This window comes from Neofelis nebulosa, chromosome 9, assembly GCF_028018385.1.
Source record: "Neofelis nebulosa isolate mNeoNeb1 chromosome 9, mNeoNeb1.pri, whole genome shotgun sequence".
Lineage (NCBI taxonomy): Eukaryota > Metazoa > Chordata > Mammalia > Carnivora > Felidae > Neofelis > Neofelis nebulosa.
In genome coordinates, this window is record NC_080790.1 from 37,896,964 (window position 1) to 37,921,263 (window position 24,300).

The window sequence follows — 24,300 nt, forward strand, 5'->3', positions numbered from 1 at the left end:
ACTAATATAGGACTACCCTACCACCCAGCAATTGCACTACTAGCCATTTATCCATGGGATACAGGTGTGCTGTTTTGAAGGGACACATGCTCCCCCACGTTTATAGCAGCACTATCAACAATAGCCAAAGTATGGAAAGAGCCCAAATGTCTATCAATGGATGAATGGATAAAGATGATGTGGTGTATGTGTGTGTATGTATATATATATATATATATATATATATATATATACACATATATATATAGGGGCGCCTGGGTGGCGCAGTCGGTTAAGCGTCCGACTTCAGCCAGGTCACGATCTCGCGGTCTATGAGTTCGAGCCCCGCGTCAGGCTCTGGGCTGATGGCTCGGAGCCTGGAGCCTGTTTCCGATTCTGTGTCTCCCTCTCTCTCTGCCCCTCCCCCGTTCATGCTCTGTCTCTCTCTGTCCCAAAAATAAACAAAAAACGTTGAAAAAAAATTAAAAAAAAAATATATATATACATATACACATACACAATGGAGTATTACTCAGCAATCAAAAAGAATGAAATCTTGCCATTTGTGACTACGTGGATGGAACTGGAGGGTATTATGCTAAATGAAATTAGAGAAAGACAAAAATGATATGCCTTCACTCATATGAGGACTTTAAGAGACAAAACAGATGAACATAGGGAAGGGAAACAAAAATAATATAAAAACAGGGAGGGGGACAAAACAGAAGAGACTCATAAATATGGAGAACAAACTGAGGGTTGCTGGAGGGGTTGTGGGAGGGGGGATGGGCTAAATGGGGAAGGGCACTAAGGAATCTACTCCTGAAATCATTGTTGCACTATATGCTAACTAATTTGGGTATAAATTAAAAAAAATAAAATTAAAATAAATAAAATAGGCAAAAGACATGAGAATGCATACCATTGAAAGGCTCTGCAGATAAAACATTACAAATGAAAAGATTTTCAATATTATTAACCATTAGGGAAATGCAAATTAAAACCACAACAGTCCTATTAAAATGACTAAAATAAATGGTAATGACAGCAAATGCTGCAAGGGTCAGGAGAAACTAGACCAATCACACAGTGCTGGTGGGAATATAAAATGATACAGCCACTATGGAAAAAAGTTTGGCGATTTCTTGTAAAACTAAACCTGTAACAACCATATAACCTAGCAATTGCACACACTTGGGCATTTGTCCCAGAAAAATTGAAAGTTGGGGTGCCTGCCTGGCTCACTTGGTGGAGTGTGTGACTCTTGATCTCAGGGTCGTGAGTTTGAACCCCACATTGGGTGTGGAGCCTACTTAAAGAAAGAAAGAAAGAAAGAAAAGAAAGAAGGAGAAAGAAAAAGAAAAACTCACATCCATGCAAAAATCTATACATGATTGTTCATAGCAGCTTTATTTGTAATAGCCCCAAACTGGAAACAACTCAGATTCCTTCAGAAGCTGAATGATTAAAAAAAAAAAAAAAAAAAAAAAAAAAAAAAAAAAAAAAAGCTGAAGGATTAAGCCAACTGTGGTGAATTGATACCTTGCAATATTACTCAGTAATAAAAGGGAATGAACTATTGATACATGCAGCAACTTAGATGCATCTCCAGGGAATGATGCTGAATGAAAGAAACCAATCCCCAGAGATCACATACTGTATAATCGTATTTATATGAAATTATTGAAAAGACAAAATTATGGAAATGGAGAACAGATTAATAGTTGTCAGGAGGGTGTTATGGGGAAGGAAGTAGTTGTAACAACACTGAGGGATCCATGCAATAATGGATCCAGAATGTGGGTCTATATCCTGTATCCAGAATGTGTAAAGAACTCAGATAAGAGTAAAAAAAAACAAAAACAAAAACAACCTAATTAACAAAAGAGCAAAGAAACTAAACAGTCATTTCTCCAAAGAAGATATACAAATGGCCAATAAGCACATGAAAACACGTTCAATGTTGTTAGTCATTAGGGAAATGCAAATCAAAACTGCGATGAGATACCACTACATACGCACTAGGATGGCTATAATCAAGAAGACAGAAAGTGTTAGCAAGGATGTGACAAAATTGAAATACTCATATATTGCTATTGAGGATGTAAAATGACATGGACGTTTTGGAAAATAGTTTGGCAGTTTCTCAAAAAGTTAAACATAGAGTTACCATATGACCTGACTGTTCACTCCTAGGTATATTCATGAAAGAATTGAAACCATGTCCACACAAAAACTTCTATGAAGATCTTCATACCAGCATTATTTATAAGTACCAGACAACAATGGAAAAAACTCAAATGTCCATCAGTTGATGAATGGATGAACAAAAATGCTATATCCATACAGTGGAATATTACCAAGTGCTGGAAAGGAAGAATGAAGTAGTGGTACATGTTACAATATGGATGAATCTTGAAGACATTATGCTAAGTGAAGAAGCCAGACACAAAGGCCACATATCTTATGATTCCATTTATATGAATCATCTAGACTAAGCAAATCCATAGAGACATCAAGTATATTAGTGGTTGTCAGAGAATAGGGTAAGGAAGGAATGGGAAGTGACTGCTAATGGACATGGGTTTTTGGGGGGAGGTGATGAAAATGTTCTGAAATTGTTAGTGATGGTTGCAAATCTCTTGGATATATGAAAAACCATTGAATTGTATACATTAAAAGGGCAAATCTTATAGTATGTAATATGCATCTCAATACAACTGTTGAAAAGGACATTTATTTAATGTTGATAGACACTTTACACGTATATAATTTTTCCTATTACAATGCTATAGGGAATTGACTTGTACAAGTGTGTTTATGCTCTAACCTTCTGGATATTTCTATAAGCTGTAGAGTGAGAGGTGGGTTTATTAAAGTTTTGATCATGGTAGCTAGTGACCAACAGTAGAGTGGCATTTATTTAGGATGCTTGGATGTTTTGAATGTCTGTAAAAATGGAAATTTCATGGTTGGAGCCTGTCAAAGTAGTTAGTGTTCATGGTCCTATGTGGAGAAGGAAGTAGATAGCCCTGGTGCCCTTATGGGCAGAGGGGAGAGTGTGAGAGACTTGGGGGACTGAAGGGATGGCGGAGGAAGAGTGAGCAGGCCAGTAGAAGCCTCCTTCCAGTTTTCTCCCAGTATCTCCCCGCTGGCTCCCCGCTGGCTTTGTAGAGAGCTTTAACTCTTGGGATGAACTTGATTGATTTCTGTTACAATTTTGCCCTGTTAGGTGAAGGCATCCTCATCTCCTCGGAGGCTTCAGAACTTCTGGATTTCATTGACAACCAGGGTCAGGTGCACGTGATCCAGAAATACCTTGAGCACCCTCTGCTTCTGGAGCCAGGTCACCGCAAATTTGACATTCGGTAATGCATCAGTGTCTGGAGTTTTTGTTAGTGAGGTGAAAAAAATGCAGGGGTGGGTGATGAGGAGGGGAACATGGAATGTAAGGAAGTATTTGACCATGTTTCATAAGTAGCCAAAATTGAGCACAGCTTAATAGAACTCAGGTTCTGTACCTAATTTTCTGTTTTTCCTTTAGTATTTCTCTTTTCTTTGTAGAAAATGTTGCTAAAATTATGGATTTCTCTTTTTTGTATGTTTTCTTTAATCAAAATGACTTGTGGCTCCAAAGAAGAGAGTCTAAATGTATGGGGCTTGCTTATGGACGAAGCTGTGAGATGTACATACAACTCATAATTAAGACACAACAAAATAATGTTCTTCATTATTTGTGTCCTATTTTTTAAGAATTTCGTAAACACACCTTAGGTTTTTGGATTTTAACTTTCTGAGCAACGGGCCTGGCATAGAGTAAGAGGTTGTATCGTGCTTTCTAAACAGCCCTGTCCCCAGCATTCCTGTGACCTTGCTGACATTTCCTCATTGAGAACTCTGTCTTCTTGATGCCTTTGTAATGACTTGCTGCTTCTTCAACACCAATCCTGTGTCAGATCAGCTTCAGGGCGAACAGTCTTCCTCTTAAGATTACTAATAGAGCAAACATGGCAAATGGAGGTTTCATGGATAAACCTTAGGACCCAGTCCATCTGGATCTCTTTAAAATGCTGTATCTTTTGAACTGATCAAAGTCTTCTTGTCATTTACGTCATAATCTGCTCTCTTAGCTAATAGCAGATTCATAATCTGCTATCTTGGCTATGGCTTTCCTGATATAATTTTAGAATCTACCTCCTTCCTCTACATCCCTCCAAAAAAGGTAAGGAATGGGGATGATATATATACTGTGGAGAAACTTTGAATAAAATTGTTCTCATTGACTTGCAGAAGCTGGGTCTTAGTGGATCATCAGTATAATATCTACCTCTACAAAGAGGGTGTGCTTCGGACTGCTTCAGAACCATATCATGTTGATAATTTCCAAGACAAAACCTGCCATTTGACCAATCACTGCATTCAGAAGGAATACTCAAAGAACTATGGAAAGTACGAAGAAGGGAATGAAATGTTCTTTGAGGAGTTCAATAAGTACCTAATAAGTGCTTTGAACATTACGCTGGAGAGTAGTATCTTGCTACAAATTAAACATATAATAAGGTAACTGAATTGTATCTTTTTTGGTTGTGTGTCTTGAAGAAGCTTTGGAAAGTTTGTGCCTTTCAAGGAATGATTCCATTTAAGCTCTCTAATTTAAGGACAAAAGTTATTTGTAATATTCCTTTATTATCCCTTCAGTATCTGTAGGAACTGTAATGATGTCACTGTTTGCACTCTTTATATTGGTATCTTCTATTTTACCTCTATTGGCTAGAGGTCTATCAGTGTTATCTTTTTAAAAAGTCACCTTTTGGGGCGCCTGGGTGGCGCAGTCGGTTAAGCCTCTGACTTCTGCCAGGTCACGATCTCGCGGTCCGTGAGTTCGAGCCCCGCGTCAGGCTCTGGGCCGATGGCTCGGAGCCTGGAGCCTGTTTCCGATTCTGTGTCTCCCTCTCTCTCTGCCCCAACCCCCGTTCATGCTCTGTCTCTCTCTGTCCCAAAAATAAATAAAAAACGTTGAAAAAAAAAATTAAAAAAAAAAAAATAAAAAGTCACCTTTTGGCTTTATTGATTTTCTCTATTGTTTTTATTTTTTATTTCTTTGATTTATGCTCCTTATTATTTCCTTTCTTCTGCTTTTTTTGAGGGGTTTAATTTGTTTTCTAGTTTCCTTAATGCAAAAGGTTAGATCATTGATTTGAGAGATTACCTTTTTTAAATGCATTTAATGCTGTCAGTTTCCCTCTAAATACTTACTGACACATCCCCCAGGTTTTGCTATGTTGTGTTTTCATTTTCATTTTATTAAAATATTTTCTAGTTTTCCTTGTGATTTCATCTTTGACTTGTGTTACTTAGAAATTTTCGCTTAGCTTCCAAATATTTGGGGATTTTCCAGATATTTTTCTATTACTGATTTTTATTTTAATTCCATCATGGTCAGAGAACATACTTTAAAATTTGTTAAAGTTTGTGTCATGGCCCACAATATGATCCAGTTTTAGTGAATGTTCCATGTGCACTAAAAATAACATTTATTCTGCTATAGTTGGGCTGAGTGTTCTATAAATGTGAATTAGGTGAAAGTGATTAGTGTTGTTCAAGTCTTTTACATCCTTGCTGAATTTCTGTTCTGCTTGTTCTGTTCATGATTGAAAGGGAAAACATTGAAGTCTCCAAGTATAATTTTGGATTTATCTATGTCTCCTTTAGTTTTATCAGTTTTGCTTTATATGTTTTGAAGATCTGTTTTAGGTGCATATACATTTAGAATTGTTACCTTTTTTGTTTTTTGGCAACTGACCACTTTATCCATATGTAATTTCTGTCTTTATCTCTGGTAATATTTCTTATTTTAAAGTACATTGTCTAGCCCCGCGTCGGGCTCTGGGCTGATGGCTCAGAGCCTGGAGCCTGTTTCCGATTCTGTGTCTCCCTCTCTCTCTGCCCTTCCCCCGTTCATGCTCTGTCTCTCTCTGTCCCAAAAATTAAAAAAAAAAAAAAGTTGAAAAAAAAAATTAAAGTACATTGTCTGATATTAATTAATGTAGCCACTCCAGCTTTTTTTCATTAGTGATATGTCTCCATCCCTTTACTTCTATCCTGTTCTGTTCCGTTCTATATTTAAAGTGGACTTCTGGTAGACAGTGTATAGTTAGGTTTTGTTTTTGTTTTGTTTAACAAAACAGCCAAGGGGCGCCTGGGTGGCGCAGTCGGTTAAGCATCCGACTTCAGCCAGGTCACGATCTCACGGTCCGTGAGTTCGAGCCCCGCGTCAGGCTCTGGGCTGACGGCTCGGAGCCTGGAGCCTGTTTCCGATTCTGTGTCTCCCTCTCTCTGCACCTCCCCTGTTCATGCTCTGTCTCTCTCTGTCCCAAAAATAAATAAAAAACGTTGAAAAAAAAATTTTTTTTAAACAAAACAGCCAATATGGTAATCTCTACCTTTCTAATTGGTGTGTTTTTATCATTTGAATTTAATTATTATTGGTTTGGCTGGATTTATATGTACTATTTTTTTATTTACTATCTGTCCCCTTTTGGTTTTGTTTTTCATTTTCCCATTGCCTCCCTTTTAAAAAATTATTTGAATTTACTGCAGTGCCTCGGTGGCTCAGTTGGTTGGGCCTCTGACTTTTTGGCCCAGGTCATGATCTCGTGGTTTGTGAGTTCGAACCCCGCGTCAGGCTCTGTGCTGACAGCTCAGAGCCTGAAGCCTGCTTCGGATTCTGTGTCTCCCTGTCTCTCAAAACTGAATAAATGTTAAAAAAATTTTTTTAAATAGAAATTATTTGAGTTTACTTAGAATTATTGAATTTACTTAGAATTACTTAGAATTTTTAAATAAAAATTATTTTAATTTTTCTGTTGAGTATTTGGCTATCTTTCTCCCTCTCTCTTAGTGTTTACTCTAGGGATTATGATTTATATACCTAATATTTATTTCACAGCCTTCTTAGAGTTAATAATTTATCACTTCAAATAAAGTACAGAAAACTTATAACCTTATAGTTCACTTAACTCTCCCCCTCTATAGTTGTTGTATATATTACATCTATATCCATTGAAATCTCTACCACGTAATGTTATAATTTTTGTTACCAATATTCATATATATATATTATATGTATGACATTATCAGGTTGGATTTTTTTTAATATAAGACCAAATTGTATGCTGTCTACAAGAAACCCACTTTAAACATAAAAAGAGAAAAATATTTTTTTATTTGCTTTTTTTATTCTCTTCCTTCAGTCCTGAAGTTCCAAGTTTCTCTCTGATATTATTTCCCTTTAGACTTTAGCATTTCTTTTAGAGCAGTTCGTTCTGTAGGTAATAACGTCTTTTAATTTTCTGTCATCTGAGAATGCCTTTGTCTCACCTTATTCCTGAAGGATATTTTCACTGCTGTTACACAAACATAATGTCAAGCAAAAATTACAAAAAATATAAACTGTGTATATAAGATGCATACAGGTTGATTCTGTTCATATAAATTGAAAAGCAAAACTGAAGTTATTTAGAGGAATGTGCATGTGTGGTTAAAATAGAGAACTGAAGGAATGAAAAACATAAAATTCAAAATAGTGGTTATCTCTGAAGGGGAAGCAGAAGGGACCAGAGAAAGGATCCTAAAGGAATTGGATTGTAGATACGTGGTGGTCATTAATGCCACCTATATTTTATTTTTTTTTATTTATTTATTTTTTAAATTTCTTTTTTTTAACGTTTTATTATTTATTTTCGAGACAGAGAGAGACAGAGCATGAATGGGGGAGGGGCAGAGAGAGAGGGAGACACAGAATCGGAAGCAGGCTCCAGGCTCTGAGCCATCAGCCCAGAGCCTGACGCGGGGCTCGAACTCACAGACCGTGAGATCGTGACCTGAGCCGAAGTTGGACGCTTAACCGACTGAGCCACCCAGGCGCCCCAATGCCACCTATATTTTAAACTCACAAGACACCATCATTATCATCATCATCATTATTATAGAGTTAATAGTCATTTAGATTTTCCTATACATTTTAACCTTTTATGTTGCTTTTTTTTCTTTCATGCATTTTCTTGCTTTTGTCTAGGATCAGTTTCCTAACTCTTTTTTTTTTTTTTTATGTTTATTCATTTTTGAAAGACAGAGAGAGACAGAGCACAAGCAGGGGTGGGGCGGGGAGAGAGGGGGACACAGAATCCGAAGCAGGCTCCAGGCTCTGAGCTGTCAGCACAGAGCCCAACGCGGGGCTTGAACTCCCCGCGTGAGATCGTGACCTGAGCCAAAGTCGGACGCTCAACCGACTGAGCCACCCAGGTGCCCCATCAGTTTCCTAATTCTTAAAAAACTCATTTTTATTCCTTTTTAAGTAAAGTCTGCTGCTGATGAATCATTTTGGTTTTTTATTTATCTAATAATTTATCTACATTTATTTTTTCTTAAGATTTTTTTAAATGTTTGTTTATTTTTTTGAGAGAGAGAGAGGGGGGAGGGAAGGGCAGTGAGAGGCAGAAGAGAGAGGCAAAGCAGGCTCCAGGCTGTGAGCTTTCAGCACCGAGCCTGATGCCAGTCTCAAAGTCATGGACTGTGAGATCATGAGCTGAGCCGAAGTCGGAAGCTTAACTGACTGAGCCACACAGGTGCACCTATTTTTTCTTTATTTTTTTAAAAGACATGGATGGGGCGCCTGGGTGGCGCAGTCGGTTAAGCGTCCGACTTCAGCCAGGTCACGATCTCACAGTCCGTGAGTTCGAGCCCCGCGTCAGGCTCTGGGCTGATGGCTCAGAGCCTGGAGCCTGTTTCCGATTCTGTGTCTCCCTCTCTATCTGCCCCTCCCCCGTTCATGCTCTGTCTCTCTCTGTCCCAAAAATAAATTAAAAACGTTGAAAAAAAAAATTTAAAAGACATGGAAAGATTTTTTAAAGACATGTTATGGAAATGGATTTCTAGATCAGCAAAATCTTTTTTTTTTTTTTTTAAACACTTTGAAGATGGCTTACCATTGTCTTCTGGCTTCTGTCTCTTTCTGGCTTCTGTCTCTTCCTTTGAGGTGTCAGCAACAATTTTAGCTTGCTCTGTGTCTTTTCTCTGTTTTGAAGATTTATTTTCATTGATTTTTATAAGCGTTACTGTGAGTTGTGTATACTTGTCTTTGTACTTATTGCTGCCTAGGTGTCATAGTGCTTCTTGAATCTGCCACTGCAGGTCTTTTATTTGTTTTGGAATATTCATGGCCGCCATCTTTTCCCTTTTGGCTTTTGTCCCATTCTTCTTTCCTCTGGGACTGTAGTTACATGGTACCAATCCTTTTCACTGTCTCATATTTCTCCCATGGTTTTTGTGTATCATTTGATCTCTTCCTTTAGCAATTAAAACCTGTTTAAAAAGGAAAAAGGAAAATGCCAATAAAATGTGTTGATAACTCATCTCTTGAGCTCTTGATTTTAGGGATTGTGCTTTCCGGTTCTAGAATTTCCATTTGACCCTTTTTAGATTATAGTTCTCTTGTGAAATTTCCCACTTGTCTTATATTGTCTTGAACATGTTAACAGTGATTCTTTAACATCTTCATTTGATTAGTCTGAAATCTGAATTACCTGTAGTAGAGGTTAGCAAACTATGTCCTATGGGCCGAATCCAACCTAAAGCCCGTTTTCATATAAACCATAAGCTAAAAGTGGTTTTTACATTTTTAAAAGATTTTTTAGAAATAGAAGAATACATAGCAGAAACTCTCTGTAGCCTTCAAAATCTAAAATAGTTACTGTCTGGTCCTTTGTAGAAAAAGTTTCCCAACCCCTGACTTACATGTTTGCTTCTGTTGTCTGTTTTTTCTCTCGGTCCTGTTTCTTGATATGCCTGAAAATAATTTTTTAGTGCTATTATTCATTTATTATAGTTTACTAAATCCAATAGAGAATTTTTTTTAAATTTTTTTAACGTTTATTTATTTTTGAGACAGAGAGAGACAGAGCATGAACGGGGGAGGGTCAGAGAGAGAGGGAAACACAGAATCTGAAACAGGCTCCAGGCTCTGAGCCATCAGCACAGAGCCTGACATGGGGCTTGAACTCACAAACCGCGAGATCATGACCTGAGCTGAAGTCGGACACTTAACCGACTGAGCCACCCAGGCGCTCCCAATAGAGATTTTTTTTAAGTTGAGGTATAAAATGTGTATGGTAAATTCCATACATCTTAAGTGTACAGTGTGGTGAACTTCTAATTATGCGTATACTCAGATAATCATTACACGAATCATGATATAAAATATTTACAGCACCTCAGAATACTTTCTTGAGCTCCCTCAAAATATATACTTCATGCCACTGATAGCCACTCTTCTGACTTTTATTGCCATCCTTTTGCTTACTCTTACACTTTATGTAAATGGAATTATACTGTATTTCCTGTTTTCTGTTCAACTTTTTCTGCAAGTATACCTATGGGTTTCATCTGTATTGTTGCATAGGAGTAATTTACCTTTTTTACTGCTGTGTGATATTTCATTGTGTGATTATTACATGATTTATCCCTTCTATAGTTGATGGACATCTTGGTCTTTATCTTTTATATCTTAGACCTATAATCTACCTGAATTATTATATGTCAAGTGTCATGTTTCTCTATGGGGTATCCCGTTGACCCAGGACCATTTGTGCATAAGGCTGACCTTTCCTCACTGTATTTTGGTGAGGCTTTGTTATAAATCAGGTGATCCTTTATGTGAGTGATCTCCATTCTGTTCTGTTGGTCTCTTATCTGTTCTGTCATTACCACCTGTCACAATGACTGAGACTTTTTCCTTAATGTATTCTACTATAGAGTCTGGCAGAATAATTATAGAGTCCCATTCCTTCAGGGATTGTAGGTGCTTAGAATTCTGACACCAGAGAAATCAAGTATGCTGAAGAAAGATTTCCTATTTTAGGCAAAAGATTTATTAGATATTTGTTATACCACCACCACCATCACCACTCCCCCATTGTTCTGTACAGTTCAGAGAGTGCTGCTACTTTGGTGCTATAAATGCTCCCAACAGCTCTTACGCGTGTATGTGTGTGGTTTTTTTCCCCCTGCTAGCCTCCCCCTAACTTCCCACTCCTGCTGAAAAAAGATGTACTGTATAAAATCTCCAATGATGAAAAAAATTCTTTAAAGTGAATTATTAATCTTGAGCTTCCAGCAAATTTAAAAAAATATTTAATTTTGATTTGCTTCTGGCTCTCGGTTTTTCCTTTATTGTTTGAGCATGTTTCTTTCACTTTGTTGGGGTTCTTTCTTTTCTTTCCTTCTTTCCCTTTCTTTCTTTCTTTCTTTCTTTCTTTCTTTCTTTCTTTCTATCATGAACATCTATTAAATTTAAATGTTTTCTTAATTATAATATTGGAAAGGATATTTTAATTAAACAAAAGTTAGGGGCACCTGGGTGGCTCAGACACTTAAGTGTCCAGCTTTGGCTCAGGTCATGATCTCTTGGTTTGTGAGTTTGTGAGTCCCACATAGGGCTCTCTGCTGTCAGTGCAGAGTCCGCTTTGGGTCTTCTGTCTCCCTTGCTCTCTACCCCTCCCCCTCTCACGCATGGGCAAGCACGTCCATGTGTGCACACGCTCTTTCCCTCTCTCTTTCTCTCTCAAAAATAAACAAACATTTGGGGTACATGGGTGGCTAAGTTGGTTAAGCGTCCAACTTTGGCTCAGGTCATGATCTTGTGATTCGTGAGTTCCAGCCCTGCATCAGGCTCTGTGCTGACCGCTCAGAGCCTGGAGCCTGCTTTGGATTCTGTGTTTCCCTCTCTCTCTGCCCTTCCCTGACTCACGCTCTGTCCCTGTCTCTCAAAAATGAATTAAAATGTTTATGGGGCGCCTGGGTGGCTCAGTCGTTAAGCGGCCGACTTCGGCTCAGGTCATGATCTCGCGGTCAGTGAGTTCAAGCCCCACGTGGGGCTCTGTGCTGACAGCTCAGAGCCTGGAGCCTGTTTCAGATTCTGTGTCTCCCTCTCTCTGACCCTCCCCCGTTCATGCTCTGTCTCTCTCTGTCTCAAAAATAAATAAACGTTAAAAAAAAAAAAAATTAAAAAAAAAAAAATGAATTAAAATGTTTAAAAAAATTTTTTTTTTTTTTTTTTTTTTTTTTATTTATTTTTGGGACAGAGAGAGACAGAGCATGAACGGGGGAGGGGCAGAGAGAGAGGGAGACACAGAATCGGAAACAGGCTCCAGGCTCCGAGCCATCAGCCCAGAGCCTGACGCGGGGCTCGAACTCACGGACCGCGAGATCGTGACCTGGCTGAAGTCGGACGCTTAACCGACTGCGCCACCCAGGCGCCCCTAAAAAAATTTTTTTTAATAAAATAAGGGGCGCCTGGGTGGCTCAGTCGGTTGATAGTCCAACTCTTGGTTTCGGCTCAGGTCATGATCTCATGGTTCATGGCATTGGACCCCACCTTGGCCTGTGCTAACAGCACAAAGCCTGCTTGAAATTCTCTCTCTCCCTCTCTCCCTTTGTCCGTCCTCTGCTTGCTCTCTCTCAAAAAAATAAACTGAAAGAAACAAATAAAATAAAAATAAAACAAAAATGTCATGTGTAAAAATGTTTAAAAAAAAGTTAAGGGTATTCTTTCATAGTAGAGATAAAGATACAGAAAAAAATGTGATATGTGCCTTACCAGTGTAGGTTAAAAATGAATGAGAGAAGAAAATTTTATTCCAGTTGGTTGTTAAATGGCTAACTGACCAAAATTATATTTAAAGGTTTAAATATATGCATAGAAATATTTTCCTTTTCAGGGGGAGAAAAAGTAAGTTGACACTTGGAGGGGGTCGAGATGGAGGGAAGTCGGGGGAGCAAGACCCCGGCTCCAAGTTCACAGAGGTCCCAGTTGTTTGTTTGTTTGTTTGTTTGTTTCTTTCTTTCTTTCTTTCTTTCTCTCTTTCTTTCTTTCTTTCTTTCTTTCTTTCTTTCTTTTTCTTTCTTTTTTTTCTTTTTTTTTTTTTAGAGGTCCCAGTTCTTTAATGTCATTAGTCACAAACTACCTGTACAGATACATTGTGGAGTCAGTCACATGGAAGCCAATTTCTTTATTTTTCCTTCTAAACATACAGTTGTGTAGGAGGAAAGCCATTCCTGGTAATCTTAGAGTTGTCATAACATATTTTATTACTAGAATAGATATTTTGCCCCAACATTCAGTTGAGGGCAAAATCAGGGAAGGTCTTCATAAAACAGAAATAGCATAGGTTGTCTGGGATGGTTATTCTGGAAAACAGTGATTTATTATTCATAGGTTCTTTATAAATTATTTCATTGAACTATCCCAGCACTAGGACTAGGTATTATTTTTACCCCTTCCTTTATGGATAAAGAAATCAAAGCTTGGCCCAGAGAGGTTAAAAAAAAACTTATTCCAAATTTTGGGCTTAGCCCCCTGACCTTAGATCTCATGTACTTACTCATTTTCTGAGATTGACTTTGAACTTTTTTGTGTTTGTGTTTTTTCCCAATTTTTTTGAACAGTAGTGGTGTTAATAATAATTCTATTTTCTATTTCAATATTTAAATCTTTTAATTAGTAATAATTTGGCATTAGAACTGGAACTAGTGGAAGAAATGAATGAGGCCAGCTTCACTGCAAATTCTGCCCTTCACCAAATGGTAGTCCATTTCTTTTATATGGCAAAAATGCGTGGGAGTGTTTTATTTATTACAAACAAATCTGGCAGCAGCCCTACTGTTGGAGGAATCCACCTATCCACGGCCACAGTGACTCAGCGCTGTGGTAGGAAAGCAGCCCCTACCTGTAAGAACATGACTGCAGAGTTTTCTAACAAATAGCTTGATAAGTAGTATTGTCTTGAATAAGCTGTTGGTAACAAATTTAAAAGAGAGAATTGGGGCACCCAACTGTCTCAGTGGAGTGTGCAGCTCTTGATCTCTGGGTTGTGAGTTCGAGCTGGGTGTTGGGTGTAGAGATTACCTAAAAATAAAATCTCACGGCACCTGGGCGGTTCATTTGGTTAAGCGTCCGACTTCGTCTCAGGTCATGATCTCACTGCTTGTGAGTTTGAGCCCTGTGTCAGGCTCTGTGCTGATAGCTCAGAGCCTGGAGCCTGCTTTGGATTCTGTGTCTCCCTCTCTCTCTGTCCCTGCCCTGCTTGCTCACTCACCCTCTTTCTCTTCCTCTCTCAAAAATAAATAAAACATTTAAAAAAATTTTTTAATAAAATAAAAATTAAGTCAAAGTGGATTTTTGTCAGCACTTTTGATATACAATCATCCAAGTATATCTTCTGTGTTCCTTCTCCCTCAACCAACCCGTTCTCAGTGAGCTCTCCCACTCTGCCCCACAGAAGCTGCCTCATGAGCGTGGAGCCCGCCATCAGCACCAGGCACCTCCCTTACCAGAGCTTCCAGCTCTTTGGCTTTGACTTCATGGTGGACGAGGAGCTGAAGGTCTGGCTCATTGAGGTCAACGGCGCCCCAGCTTGTGCCCAGTAAGCCTGAACACCACTGCATTTTAACAAACGGGAAGTTGGTTCCACAGTAGGAATAGCCTATCTTGGCAAGGTAGTGAGTTCCCATTACCAAAGTGTTCAAGTGTAGACCATGTAACTGCTGTCAGGGAGGATATCCTTTGGCCGGACCCTGGCTGGCGGGGGTCAGGGGGCTTTGCTGAGTCAGTCCTTCCTAATTCCCCCATGTGTGTTGAGCAGTAGTCTGTGCTCAAGTGGGCGGTAGTTGCTATGAAAGTTTCAACAAAGCTAAAAAACTGCCAGAGGAGACCCTCTTGTGTGACCGGTTCAGGGAGCAGGTCCTGTGAGTGGACCGGGACGGTGATGACGGCTCCCTGGGCAAGAAGTGTTCTGAGAAGGCATTGTAGGCACAGTGGAGCTAGAAATGGTATGTAAGAGAAGAGTGTCACATGCACCAAGGGGAGGAGGGGAGAGCCTTCAGGAGGGGGACATAGCATCCAGTGGAACCATGCCCCATGCCAGGCGCTATGGGAGTTGCACAGATGAACAGAATGTGCCCTCAAAAGCATGATGGAGGCCTTAGATGTAAGGGAAAGTCAGACGGACCTTATCCTCATATGCTGCTGGTTTTTCTAAAGATTCACTTTCATCAGGTCGAAACCCCTCCGTGGTTCCCCACATCCATGTCCTGGAGGAGTTGAGGTGATCTTCCTCCACAGGTTTAGGAGAAAGTCCCAAACCTACAAGCGGCAGTATTAACACACAAGTAGCTCTTTCATTAGGAGCCAGGCCTTTGCCACGCGCTCAGTGGCTGCGACATGGCAGGTGTGATTTGTCTTGTTCGGCACTCCCTTCAGCCAACCAGTACTCGTTAGTACCCCCCAACTCGCCAGGCCCCGTACTGGGCCCTGAGTCACAGTCATGAGCAGAGATGCAGACCCTGCCCTTAGACAGACTGCGGGCATGACAGAGGACCAGACAAATACAGATTACAAGCTGGGACATTTTATCCTTGGTAAAGGATGTGAACGGTAATATCATTGAACAAAGGGCTGCTGTTGAGGGGTGGTGTTTGGAACTGAGTCAGAAGGAGGAAGGAGAGGTGAGCAGACTGAAGCAAGGGGGAGAGCAGGCTGGCTCACATCTTCTCTTCACCACATCCACCTCAGCCTGCCCGTTTTCCCCTGTCCTTGCAGTAAAGGTTCAGTCCTCCCTCGTGCTCTGTGCCCTATCCCCACTCCTGTCCTACGTCCCCTGGCCTTCCTCATTCACAGTATCATCCTTTCTCCCCCTTCAGGGTGTGGTTCCCATCAGCACGTGGGTGCACAGCAGATTTCCACAACTGTCAGAAAAGAGCCCTCCCCTGATGCCATGTCCTGCTCCAGAGACTCCTCCTCCCCACTCGGGTCAGAGCCAAACTTCTAGAAAGCAGCGCCTGCTCAGGCCGTCTCCTCTTCCTCTGCCCTCATGCATGCCATGGATCATTCTGGGCTGGATGCTGTCCCCTCTATCCCGTAGAAACTGCTCTAAGGTCCCCAGCTGAGTCCACGTTGCCAAGTCCAGCGGCCCCTTTCTGTCTGCACTTCCCTGAGCCTCTCGGCAGTGTTTGAGGCCGCTGCTCACACCTTGCTGAGACGCTCTTCTGTTGTGGCTTCAGGCACACTCTGTACCGGGAGGGTTTGCCTGAGGAGGGGTGGGCAAGATTGGCCCCCTGTTCCTCATCACCCTGGCTGTTTGTCTTCTCTATTACGCTTTCTCTGAACGTGATCTTATTCAACTTCATAATTTTAAAACCACCAAATTGCATCACAGCCAAAGTTCCAGACCAGTGTCTGCACCGGCCTGCCCACCGTCCTGCAAGGATGTCTGTGGCTGTCCGAGAGGCACCCCTTGCCCCAGGCTCGCCTGTCCCCGTGAATGACCACCTCCCCTCTGCACAGAATCTAAGCTGGAATCCTGACTCAAATCTGGCCTCCTTCTCTCCATTACCCTCAGATTCTGGCTTGAGGCTTGTCAGCTTGGCCTCCAGCCTTGGCAGTCCCCTGCCGTCCACCTCCCCTGCCCTCGCTCTCCCATAGGTCATCCTCCATCACCGTGGACGCTTTTGCCAAGAGCCTCCAACAGGGACCTCCTCTTCTGCTCTTGCCCCTGTAAAACCCCCTCTCCGTGCACACTGCTCCTCCATGGGCGCTGCCCCTCTTTTCCCTCTCCCCCAACATGTTCTCTCTTTCTCTCCTCCCCTCCCCTTCCCTGTTTTCCCCCTCCTTCTGCCTTTTTGGGTCTGTCTCTCCTCTCCTCCATCCTCTTTTCTAAATTTTTAAAAACGTTTTTACTTATTTTTGAGAGAGAGACAGAACATGAGCAGGGAAGGGGCAGAGAGAAAGGCGGAGACACAGAATCCAAAGCAGGCTCCGGGCTCTGAGCTGTCAGCACAGAGCTCAACACGGGCCTCAAGCTTGTGAACCGCAAGATCATGACCTGAGCCGAAGTCAGACACTTAACTGACTGAGCCACTCAGCCCCCACCCCTGTCATCCACTGTTTGTCTGACTTCACTCGTTCTCCAGATCTTGGCTTAGCTGTCACTCCTGGGTGACTCCTTAGCTGTCTTTCCTGGAGTTTCCTCAGCCACACAGAGAGGGGGCAGTATACCCACCGCAGACAGGCCAGATGAAAGACTTACCCTTGAAAATTGCCCGTCTTTCCTGCCGGTGAGAGCAGGAGTTGTTTGTTCACCTGAGACCTTCTAGAAATGTTTGTTAATGGGGTGCTTTATCTTCATGCCATGCCTCGTGCAGCATTCGTATGTACGGTGGAAACCAGTTTTATAAATTTGGTCACAAGATGGAACATCTAGGGCAGGTCCTGGTGATAAACATCATGACTTTTCATGTGCATTTTGATGAACATCTTCAGTGATATTTCTAAACCCATTTCAGGAAGCTCTACGCAGAACTGTGCCAGGGCATCGTGGACATAGCCATATCCAGTGTCTTCCCGCCCCCAGACGTGGAGCCACAGCACGTCCAGCCGGCCGCATTCATCAAGCTGTGACCCAGGGAGGCGCCCAGAGCTGCCTCAGAAGAAGCATGAGCTCCTGCTCCAGGGGAAGGTGAAAGGTCAGGATCGCTCGTTCCCAAGCCAGAACTGGAGAAAGAGAGGCAACCGGCCAAGCCGTGATCGAAGAGAGAGCATGAGAAAAAAAGGCGACTTCCCCGAAGAGTGGTTGCTCAGGGGTTCCCAGGTGGCGCTCGCAGCACTGCTGTCGAGATGTGAAAACCGCGGCAAACTTCTCTGAGGGGAGAGTGGAGAGTACAATATTCTTCTAAGGGGAAAAGACAGGGACTTGATTATTTTATGTTCTCGTTCTTTAAAAAAAAAAAAAAAAAAAAAAAAATCCAATTTTTATCCTAAGGCAGCATTGTGAGCAGCGCCTCTCCTCCCTGGGGATCGAGACCGTTGGACCTTTGGTTGGTGTCTTTCCACCTGCTGCAGCCTTAGTGCCTTAGCTCTATGCCCAGCTGCAACCCTTTTGTCTGGGACAGGGATCGGATGTGATAGCTTTCGGGAGGTGGCCGATGTGTTCCCTGCCCATCCTTCTCCACAGCACCCTGCCCGTGGGAGTCTGGACAAGCATGCACCAACAGTCCTTGGTTCCGTGCTAGGCGCCACCTCGCGGCAAAGGGGGTTTTCCTCACCACGTTCCTGATGGCGTTTGGTCAGTCACCTGTCAGGGTTGCTGTGGGCTGGGCACCAAAACGGCAAATGCTGCTCTCGATCTGCTCTGTGCATGTTTTAGAAACCAAACAGCAAGTTTGCCACAACATAAGCATCAAATAAGCATGAGAGAGAAAAAAACACGATGTCTTGCTTTACTTAATAGTTGGGTATGGTGGATCTTTGAAATATGATGATTCTCAGTTATCTTGGTTTTAACCAGAACTCTACATGCACTTTTGCAAAGTTCCCTTTTGTTCTCTTTTTGTTGTTGTTGTTATTGTTGTTGCCGTTTCAACTTTTGTAAAAACCCCTCTAGGGGGCAGGAGAGTAGAATTCCACATACACCCCACCGCCGCCACCAGGTGGCACTGCCCCAGACCCAGGCGGCTTTCCTCCATTTTCTTGCTCTCCAAGCACCTCCTGCAGGAGCTGGAAGAGGTTTTGTTCCAGGGTTTTGTTCTTTTCTCTGCTTCTGCCTCTTGACATCAGGGTGAGGCTCCGAACGAGTGTATGTCTGGCTTGGGAAAGACATGGTTTCAGAGCTCCACAGAGCATCTTATAGGTCAACAAGTGTGTCCTATTAGGTGTAGTTTCCATTTACTGGATCAAATATTCTGTAGATTTTTCAGGAGGCTGCATCACTACCAGTGGGAAGAACAAGATGCTACTTGCGTTCAGTGCGAGCTGACTGAACAGGTCCTCCAGAGAGTGTGCTGGGAACCACAGCAGGCCCCCTGTCCAATACATGCTTGTTCTTCCTGCGTGTATATATGTGCTCCATTATTCTTTCTACTTGTCACCAGACAACAGTTCTGTAGTCAGGGAGAGTTTTAAAAAGAGAAAAGAGAGCAACGCCTCCTCAAACATGATGAGATGTGGGAGCTTACAGTGAAGAAAGGAATATTTCATAGATGCAGCAGTGGGTGTAGGATGTGATGGCATTATGTCGGGGTGAAGGAGAAGGGCCCAGCTGGTTTAGCTTTTCTGTGAATTTGGAATTACAAGACAAAAGCCCGGGTGGTTACCCAGAAAACAGATAATGAGGTTTGCATCCAGAGCAAAATAAAACAGTTAGTGGTGGAGGTGTCAGTCTTGGAGGCCCAGCACTGTTGGGTTAGTGTCTAGAAAGTCTAAGTGTCTGAGTCCTTGGGAGGTCTCTGTGGACTGGTTTTGGGGAAAGCATGGAGGTTTCTATAGTGCTATCACATGTGAACGCAGATTTGTAACAATCTTTTCGACCCGAATTAAAGGGACATTTGAGAGTTTTCCAGCGCTTACAGTGACAGAGCTAAGAATAGATGTTGGAAGTTCATGGATCTTGATGGATTTTCTAAGAAATTTAAATCAGTAGCATATACGTGAGGGGAGTAAGGCTTTAAAAAGAAGGTTCTGCTTCATTCCTCACATGGTTTCAAATAAGTGTCTATTTTATGCATTTATTTTCAATCAAGTGGGATGGTTGCCTCCGAACTGTTCCATACCCTTCCATGATATCCTTGGCACAGATGGTTATGCCTCGCTCTTCAGTTAGTCTTTATATGTGCAGTCCGAGTACATTTCTCCAGTTGCTGGGGGAGGAGGTGTTCTTTATTTGGAGATGATTCCAGTCTTGGTGGTGTCATTTAGCTGCACAGTGTGAGATGAACTCGTTAACCTCACTGTGCCTTAGTTTCTTATCTCATGGAAGAAATTGTTGCCTGACCCAGGGACTACCTCAAGGGCGTTTAGTGAGGACAGGTGAAATTAGGAAGACTCGAGAACCTGTAGTACCAAGGTTCTCAGTGTTGACTGTATGCTGGACTCACTGGGGAAGCTTTTAAAAAATGTTGGTGTCTACACCCTCCCCCTCTCTCCCACCTCTGACCAATCGAATCCAAACGTCAGGCATCAGTATGCTCTGAGATGTCTTCAACCACTGCTTGAGAAGGAAAGACAAATGCATTATTACCTTAGAATAATCAGATAAGGCCTAGGACCTTTTTTTTTAAAGTTCCTTTTGGAAGGACAGGCATTTCTTTAAGAATGACCATGTTGTTGCCCTGATACAGGCAACTGCTGTCTAAGCACGTTCTCTTTTTGCTTCCTGTCCCAGCATTTGTAAACGCAAACGTGCTTTCATTTACTCACACAGTTTGTGAAGCCCTGACAACAAATGTAAACAGACAGGAATTTATAAATCTGTTAAATATGTATTAAGATTATTAACGCTTGAGAGAAAAGCCCCTTCCCTCACACTTAACTCCTGGCGTAATCCTAAACTCGATTTTACCCAGAACATTGAAGTGCCTCCGTGTCTGTAGGATACAGTGGAGCTGGTGCCGGCATACTTCCCAGCTGACTTGATGTTTCATACTAGTGCCTCAGGATCATTATCTCAGACTTAGCAGTGCTGGAAATGTATGGGATCCACGGAATCCGCAAGCAGCGGTGAAGCTCCCAGAGGGTGTTTTCATTGACAGCCAAGGTTGTGTCCAGCACGTGTGGACCCAGCCCTGTTGTGGGCGTAGGGGGGACTCTACTAGAGAAGACAAGGTGCCAGAGTTAGGTTTCCTGCAGCATGTGGCTGCTGTGGCAAAAATGCAGTGACACACTTGTCTCTGATCCTGAACACAGAATCTGTACCTAAGAGGAAATGACTTCTGAAAATAAGGTGATTTTATGAATGTTTAAAATTCCCAGAGCATTAAAGTAAAGTAATATTTCAAGTATTTTTGTGCCCTTGGGTTCTATCATCTTATTGTGGTTGTTGACTGTCCTAGGAGAGCACTGGCTATTTGAATCCATGACTTCGTTACTCAGAGGTAGACAGACTTTTTTTGGAAAGGGTCAGATTAGTAAATATTCTAGGCTTTGCAAACCAAACAGGTTCTTTGTGGCATATTCTTCTTTTTTTTTTTTTTAACCAACTCTTTAAAAATTTAAAACAGAGGCATCTGGGTGGCTCAGATGGGTAAGCGTCTGACTCTTGATCTCAACTCAAGTCTTGATCTCGGGGTCTTGAGTTCAAGCCCCTCATTGGGCTACATGCTGGTCATGGAGCCTACTTTTAAATTATTTTTATTTTTATTTATTTTTTTTAGTACACACAAACACAAGCCAGATGTGGCCATTGTTTGCTGATCCCAGCATGTTACTGAATACATAAGCCAACAGATTGTCTTTTGAAAGTGTAATGAGCTCCTCTAGGGTGAAGCATTGGAACAATTTCCACAGCCAAAATCCAGTCCATGTCTTATATGTCTTGTATATTGTCTGAATCATGATGCAGATTGCCAGATGAGTCCCATGGTTGTGAGAAGGGAGGAGGTAGAGGGGCTTTCTGAAAGGATTCTACAATCAGCCAGGAGGCCATGAAGTCTTTACTAAGACTTTACTAAGGCCAGGTATATGGTAAGTCTTGCACACCTCTGGCAGTTAGTGTCATTTATGTAAACTATAGTTAACTTGTGACTTCATGCATGATGAGGCTGAATGCTCTGGACATCTTTCCCATAAATGGCTGCTTTCACTCCATAAACACACTTCTGACACAGAGAAAGGGCCTTCCATAAATGCAAACCCTGGCTGGTTAAGCACTCCAAACAAGTTTCTGATATGCTATATAACACATACCCACTAGACACCATGTAGATTGCACAGGCAGGGTGCAGGGACAAGTACACATGGACCCGAGCAGGAAACTATTTAGGATCCTGAGAGTGGACAGGTTCAAAACTTGTGGAGGACTTCTCTTGGAGGCTGGTCCTGCTTGCTGTCAGTAGCTGCCCCTTCTCCTTAAAGAAGCTGGGGTTATCCCATTAGCCCCAGAGGTTCAGTGATATTTTAAAGATGTCATCCCCAAAGGCAGATTGAGTGTTGGTGTCCTCTGAAAATTGTCTCTCCATGAAAGCAATGGGAACACTGGCAAAAACTGTCTGGAAGTTAACCAAAGGTTTGCAACAATCCAGAAATATTTATTAAAGAAAAATGGTTGCACTTTGGTAAGAACAGCAAGTTTTGTGAATTTTTAAATCGCTCTATTTTCATCCCCCTTTTCCTAGCTCCATGGTAGCCTTGGAAATGAAAAGCCCCACAATCATGGTGAAACCCAGGAGTTTAGCAACCATGGGAGGGTACAGAGTGGGGTTGGAGCTCCTCCAAAGCCCCTTTCCCAGTGAATTGTCATTATTTGACCTGTCTGGCAGTTCCATCTAAGTCCTTATCTCAGGGCTTGTCTTTAACATTTCTCAAAGTGTGCCCAGGGTAAACAACCTTTTCCCTGGGTGAGTTTGTTAAAAATAATCAGCAGCAATTGTTTATTTAGCACCTCAATTTCCTGAGTAGACTACATGAGTTAGAATGAACAACAAGCCAACCAAAAAACTTAGAAGGAAAAGGTGAGGAATGAGATGTCCATTGGAAGTTGTGAAAAGTTTCTGAAGACTATAGAAGGCCACACACATGTATAGGGCTCTGTGCATGCCTGGGGAGACCTAAATTGCCTCAGCTTATATGACCAGGAGGATCTTCACAAGCAGGAAGGATTAATGCAGAGCTGTAAACTGCCTCCCTGGGCACGAAGGCATGCCCAATACACACACACACACACACACACACACACACACACACACACCCTTGGCAAAGGCTGGGAGACTTACTAGTCCAAGTGTTTAAGGAAATCTGTCAATCATTAGTTAACTACTAAGCTAACAGCAGAGACTTCACTGGCCACACATCAAAGAATATAGCCTTTACAGAATTATTTCAGGAAACTCTAAAGAATAAACAGCAACTATTAACCCTGCAGAGGATAGAGTATCTGGCTTCCAAAGTTGCCCCATTATATTATTAAAATTTTCCGGTATTCAACCCGAATTATGGGGCATGCAAAGAAATAAGAAAGTATGGCCCATGGAAGGAAAAGGCAATCAGAAACCATCCCTGAGGAAGCCCAGGCATTGGTCTTATACACAAAGACTATCTAAAATGTTTAAAGAACTGAAAGAATGATGAGAGTGATGTGTCAGCAGAGAGAGAATATCATTAAAGAGATACAAATTGTTTTTTAAATAGAACCTGGTAGGAATTTTGGCATTAAAGAGTACATTAGTGCAAATGAAAAATTCAGTGGAGGTGTTCAAAAGCAGGTTTGAGCTGGCAAAAGGAAGAATCAGTGAATCTGAAATCAATCAAGATCATCCAGTCTGAGGAACGAAAAGAATGAAGAAAAATGAACAGTGCTCCAGACATGTATATGTTTACCAACATATATATAACAAGAGTTCTAGAAGAGAGGAGAGAAAGAGGCAGAAATCATATTGAAAGAAATTGCAGCCCAAAACTTTCCACTTTGATGAAAAACATTAAATGCATCCAAGAATGAACGCCTGGGTAGCTCAGTCAGCCGAGTCTCTTTTTTTTTTAATTTTTTAAATGTTTATTTTTAAGAGAGAGAGAGAGAGACAGAGGTGGGCAGGGGAGGGTCAGAGAGAGAGGGAGACACAGAATCTGAAATAGGATCCAGGCTCCGAGCTGTCAGCACAGAGCCTGACGTGGGGCTCAAACTCATGAACCATGAGATCATGACCTGAGCTGAAGTTAGATGCTTAACCAACTGAGCCACCCACGTGCCCCCAGAGTGTCCAACTCTTTATTTTGGCTTGGGTCATGATCTCAGGGTCATGGGATCAAGCCCCACATTGGGCTCCATACTGACTGAGGAGCCTGCTTAAGACTCTGTCCCTCTCCCTCTGCCCCTCTCCCCCATTCATATATGTGCTCTCTCTCTCTCAAATAAAAAATAAATAAAATAGAAAAATTTTAAATGCATCCAAGAAGTCCAACAAACTCTAAGTGGGACAGACTCAAAGAGATCTACACCAAGACACATCAACCACTGAGAAAATAACTTTAAATATACAGTAAAAGAGACAAGGGACCTAAAATGTACCCTAGAAAATACCTATTTAACAAAAAAGGCATTAATGAAGAAATAGGGGAAGTAGATATAAAGCATATAGAAAACAAATAGCAAAATTACAGACACAAATCCTACCTTCTCAGTAATTTCATTAAATATAAATGGATTAAATACTAGGACCAAAAAAGCAGAGACTGGCCAAATAAATTACAAATCAACCATAATCCAACTTTATATTATCTAC

The 24,300-nt window shown here is 41.6% G+C and overlaps 1 protein-coding gene across 3 annotated transcripts in view; it reads left to right on the forward strand.

The window, feature by feature from the left end:
* TTL (tubulin tyrosine ligase) overlaps positions 1–20,865 on the forward strand; it is a 40,231-nt gene extending 19,366 nt beyond the window's left edge. Inside the window, exons 4-7 of one of the 3 annotated variants that reach the window (XM_058683312.1) lie at positions 3,212–3,347; positions 4,270–4,539; positions 14,316–14,459; positions 17,377–20,865. In XM_058683312.1, coding sequence (XP_058539295.1) covers positions 3,212–3,347; positions 4,270–4,539; positions 14,316–14,459; positions 17,377–17,491 — 665 coding nt within the window. In that variant the 3' untranslated portion in view covers positions 17,492–20,865. The other 2 variants (XM_058683313.1, XM_058683315.1) reach the window with 2 other exon arrangements.
* The last annotated feature ends 3,435 nt before the right edge of the window (positions 20,866–24,300 follow it).